This window comes from Nicotiana attenuata, unplaced genomic scaffold (assembly GCF_001879085.1).
Source record: "Nicotiana attenuata strain UT unplaced genomic scaffold, NIATTr2, whole genome shotgun sequence".
Taxonomy (NCBI): Eukaryota; Viridiplantae; Streptophyta; class Magnoliopsida; order Solanales; family Solanaceae; genus Nicotiana; species Nicotiana attenuata.
Window position 1 is genome coordinate 40,952 of NW_017672141.1, and position 4,150 is coordinate 45,101.

Sequence of the window (4,150 nt, forward strand, 5' to 3'; positions counted from 1 at the left end):
AACTAATTGTATTTGCTAGCGAAAATATATATATATATATATATATATATATATATATATATATATATATATAGAGAGAGAGAGAGAGAGAGAGAGAGAGAGAAAGAGAGAGAGAGAGAGAGAATTAACAAAACTATTAAGTCAAGTAACAAGCTAATAAAATATCATAATAGCAAATGAAATAATACTACATATAGTAGAGTATATAATATCGATAAGTGAGGAACTGAAAAGTTATTTGATGACCATATGAATTTTTTTCTAATTTAATATGATTTTCTTTTAAGGCATATTTTACTGGATAAAAAAAAGAAAAATAAAATTTAATTCAAGCAATATGATAAAATATGGTCAAATAAATTAGATCACATGACATGATTTATTTACAATTAATATTTAGAAAATTTCCTTATTTTCTTATTTAGTCATGAACTTTGTCTAATATTTTAAACTTAATTTGAATTATACTATTTAAATCTTCATATCTACCAATATGATTTTGACAACAAGAACCAAGGTATTATATTGCAGCAAATGGCTAACATTTTATTAACTTGAAAGAATCAATTATAGTCCATGTTTTTCAGTTGAGCATCCAGACCACACATTATCTACCATGCACCAGACATTTAATACCTTTAGAGTTGTCCCAAAGATATGTTTTATATTCAAAGATACTTTACAAATCTGTGCATAACCATATGTATCCATGATACACATTTAGTCCAACAAATAAAAAATATGGATTTGTGTGGGCATAAGCTACATAAAACAATCGAATACAGACAGGAACTATGATTTTGAAATTTTACTTTCAAAACTATATTTTATTAGAAGTTGATAGATGTGATCACTGCTGGTACTGCCTGAAACAAAATTTTCCCTTAAAGCACCAACATTTTATGATGCTAAACTAATTCAAACCACAAAACTCTACTAGTTCATCTTAATAAATCAAATATGATGATCAAGTTAAAGATGTTATCTGGAAAATAGTAAAAATGAATAAGAAATCGTTCAAAATGTTGATGTAACACCTGACTACAGATTACATCAACCTCAGTTCCCGTGTCAAATGTAGGAGAGACAAGACTCTCTATGAAGGTTATAAGTCCATGCAAAGTAGTCACTCCATCAACTATCACATCTCTCCCCTGATTCTCTTTCACATTGTATACAATCAACTTATTTAGTCCAACAACCAATACAACATCATCATCACTCATAAAGCACAAGGGTGCAGACACTGAATTCGGTACTGTAAATCTAAATTTGGTCCGGGACTCCTCAACTCGATACTCTCTCATCATCCAAACATCAACTTCATCATTCTCGTGTCTAGTGAACATATAAAAACATCCTCTAACAACTGTAAGATTATATAGCTCAACATCATCTTTATCAATACTAGCAGGTGCTGACACCTCAGAGAATTTCTCAGCACTTAAATCAAAAGCAACAATTATAGATGAATCACCAGAAGATTTCATAGCCAACCAATACAAATCGCCATTTACCAAAGCCCCATTATCGCTAATAGAAATGGCATGAGGTAAACTCTCAAGTCTACTCCACATACCCGTTCTCACAGAGTATACATCAACAAAAGTACTGTAACTAGGCCCTTGATATCGAGAAATAGCAACCACCTTATAATCATCAATAGCAAAATCATACCCTAGACTATACACGGATATGTAGCAACATCCACGGAGAGCCAAATCAAAGACTGGAATTCTGTGGTACTTTAAGGTTGTGGGGTTTATTAAATATTAACCTTATCCATATACTTTACTTTTCTGGGGTTTATTAAATATTTAACCTCTTCCCAATTAATCATCAAGACCAAGCCATTACATGAGCCAACAACTCCAGTCCAATAGTCTGAGATCTGCGGGAAATTAAGCTTTCTTGAAATGGCATCAGTTGTTCCATTATGGGGTTGTGGGTGAATCGGAGAAAAAAAGAGTTTCTCTTCTTTCTTTTGAGTATAAAATTTGAGGTGACATTTAATGAATTGTGAGCCTGAGAGAAGAGAGCACCACTGCTTTGATACACACCTGAATTGGCTGATACACTTAGCCGAAAGACGGGTAAGTATGTTAAATATGATTTCTTGGGGTAGTTTTTCAGCATTGCTCATTGCCATCTCCAAGAGTGGAGAGCTCGTGTATTTAATTTTGATGGAGGAAGCTGATACGAAGTGGCAATGAAACGGTAAAAAAAGAGAAGAAAAAGCTGCTAAAGGTGTCACGACCCAAAATCCACTAAAGGTCGTGATGGCGCCGGACACCACTATCAGGCAAGCCAACCAAAGTACTTAATTAAATTCTCGTTTTAGATACTCTAAAAATTTATGATTTTCCTTCAAATTTACTAATAAAAAGATAATCGTTTCAAATCAAATTAAATGATAAGCAGTTAATACAAAGTACTTCATAACCATCCCAGAACCCGGTGTCACAAGTGCATGAGCAATTTCTAAGAAATCGAATAAAGTACAACAGTTGTCCGGAACACAAATTGGACAGAAAGTAAATACCATTCTGATAGAGACTATACTAGCTGCGGGTCGCCTCGAGGGAATACAGCTCACCTAGTCTCCGGGTCACCCGTGCTGCTACGCCCAGTAGGCCCATAGAAATACATGTACCTGTGCAACAAAATGCACAGCAAGTGTAGCATGAGTACGAAAACAACGTGTACTCAGTAAGTGTCACGACCCAAATTCCACTAAAGGTCGTGATGGCGCCGGACACCACTGTCAGGCAAGCCAACCCAAAATACTTAATTAAATTCTCATTTTAATACTCTTGAACACGACCCAAATTCCACTAAAGGTCGTGATGGCGCCGGACACCACAGTCAGGCAAGCCAACCCAAAATACTTAATTAAATTCTCATTTTAATACTCTTGAAAACTATGACTTTTATTCAAATTTACCAATTTAAGAAGATAATTGCTTCGAGTCAAATTAAATAATAAGCAATTAATACAAAATACTCCATAACCATCCCAGAACCCGGTGTCACAAGTGCATGAGCAATTTCAAAGAAAAATCGAATAAAGTACAACAGCTGTCCGAAATACAATTGGACAGAAAATAAATAGAATCCTGAGAGAGACTATACTAGCTGCGGGTCGCCTCGAGGAAATGCAGCTCACCTAGTCTCCATGTCAACCATGCTGCTACGCCTGCGAAGCCATTAGTGGCGCATGTGCCTGTGCAATAAAAATGCACGGAAGTGTAGTATGAGTACAAAAACAGCGTGTACTCAGTAAGTATCCCGCCTAATCTCGAAGAAGTAGAGACGAGATGGCAACTTCGACACTTACTAAAGGTCCAGTAATATTATTATTAATGCGATGACTCACGGATTTATTAAGAACCACAGTAGATTCAAGTAAATTACTAAACAGGTAAAAGTTCCTCTTTATTAAAAGTCTCCAGATTTATAATCCATTAATTAACAAATTTTCTCAAGTCGGGAGAGCACATATTAGTATCAACAAATATCAAGGCAAGTAATACAAGCATGCGCAACTCATGTCGAGGTCGTACGGACCGATCCAACAATATTTAAAATGTGCACTGCCGAGGGTCGAGCAGCCCGAACCATAGATGCATCTATTACCCCGCTCGCGAATCATACATGCGACGTGGTCAAATTTAAATAAACAATCACCCTGCTCGCGTACCATACATGCGACGCAGGTACACATTGAAACACATGCTCAACAGAAAATTAAGAATTTTACGGGGAATATTTATCACATTAGAAGCCAATTCTCATTCAATGAATTAAGGAATAAGTTTAATCCTCTTAGAAATTCATTTACCAGTTCGATAAGATTTAAGCAATTCATATTGTCAATAACATTACAAGTATTCCAAGTATAGCATGCTTTTTGGGTCCTAGACTACCCGAACTTACACATATTAGTAGCTACGCACGGACTCTCGTCACCTCGTGCGTATGTAGCCCCCACAAATAGGAACACATAACCAATTATTTTACCTATGGGGACAATTCCCTCTTACAAGGTTAGAAAGGAGACTCACCTCGCTCCGAAGATCCATAACCGGCATTCCACACCCTTCCGAAGACTTGAATCGATGCTAAATACTCGCAAAACTAGCCAATGATT

The 4,150-nt window shown here is 35.9% G+C and overlaps 1 protein-coding gene across 1 annotated transcript in view; it reads right to left on the minus strand.

Annotated features, from left to right (window-relative positions):
* LOC109212016 (F-box protein CPR30-like) overlaps nt 1-1,935 on the minus strand; it is a 7,110-nt gene extending 5,175 nt beyond the window's left edge. The window contains exons 1-2 of the mRNA XM_019375628.1: nt 1,858-1,935; nt 1,038-1,745 (exon numbers count right to left, since the gene is read on the minus strand). Coding sequence (XP_019231173.1) covers nt 1,038-1,745; nt 1,858-1,935 — 786 coding nt within the window. The remainder of the gene's footprint in view (nt 1-1,037; nt 1,746-1,857) is intronic.
* Nucleotides 1,936-4,150: the final 2,215 nt, after the last annotated feature.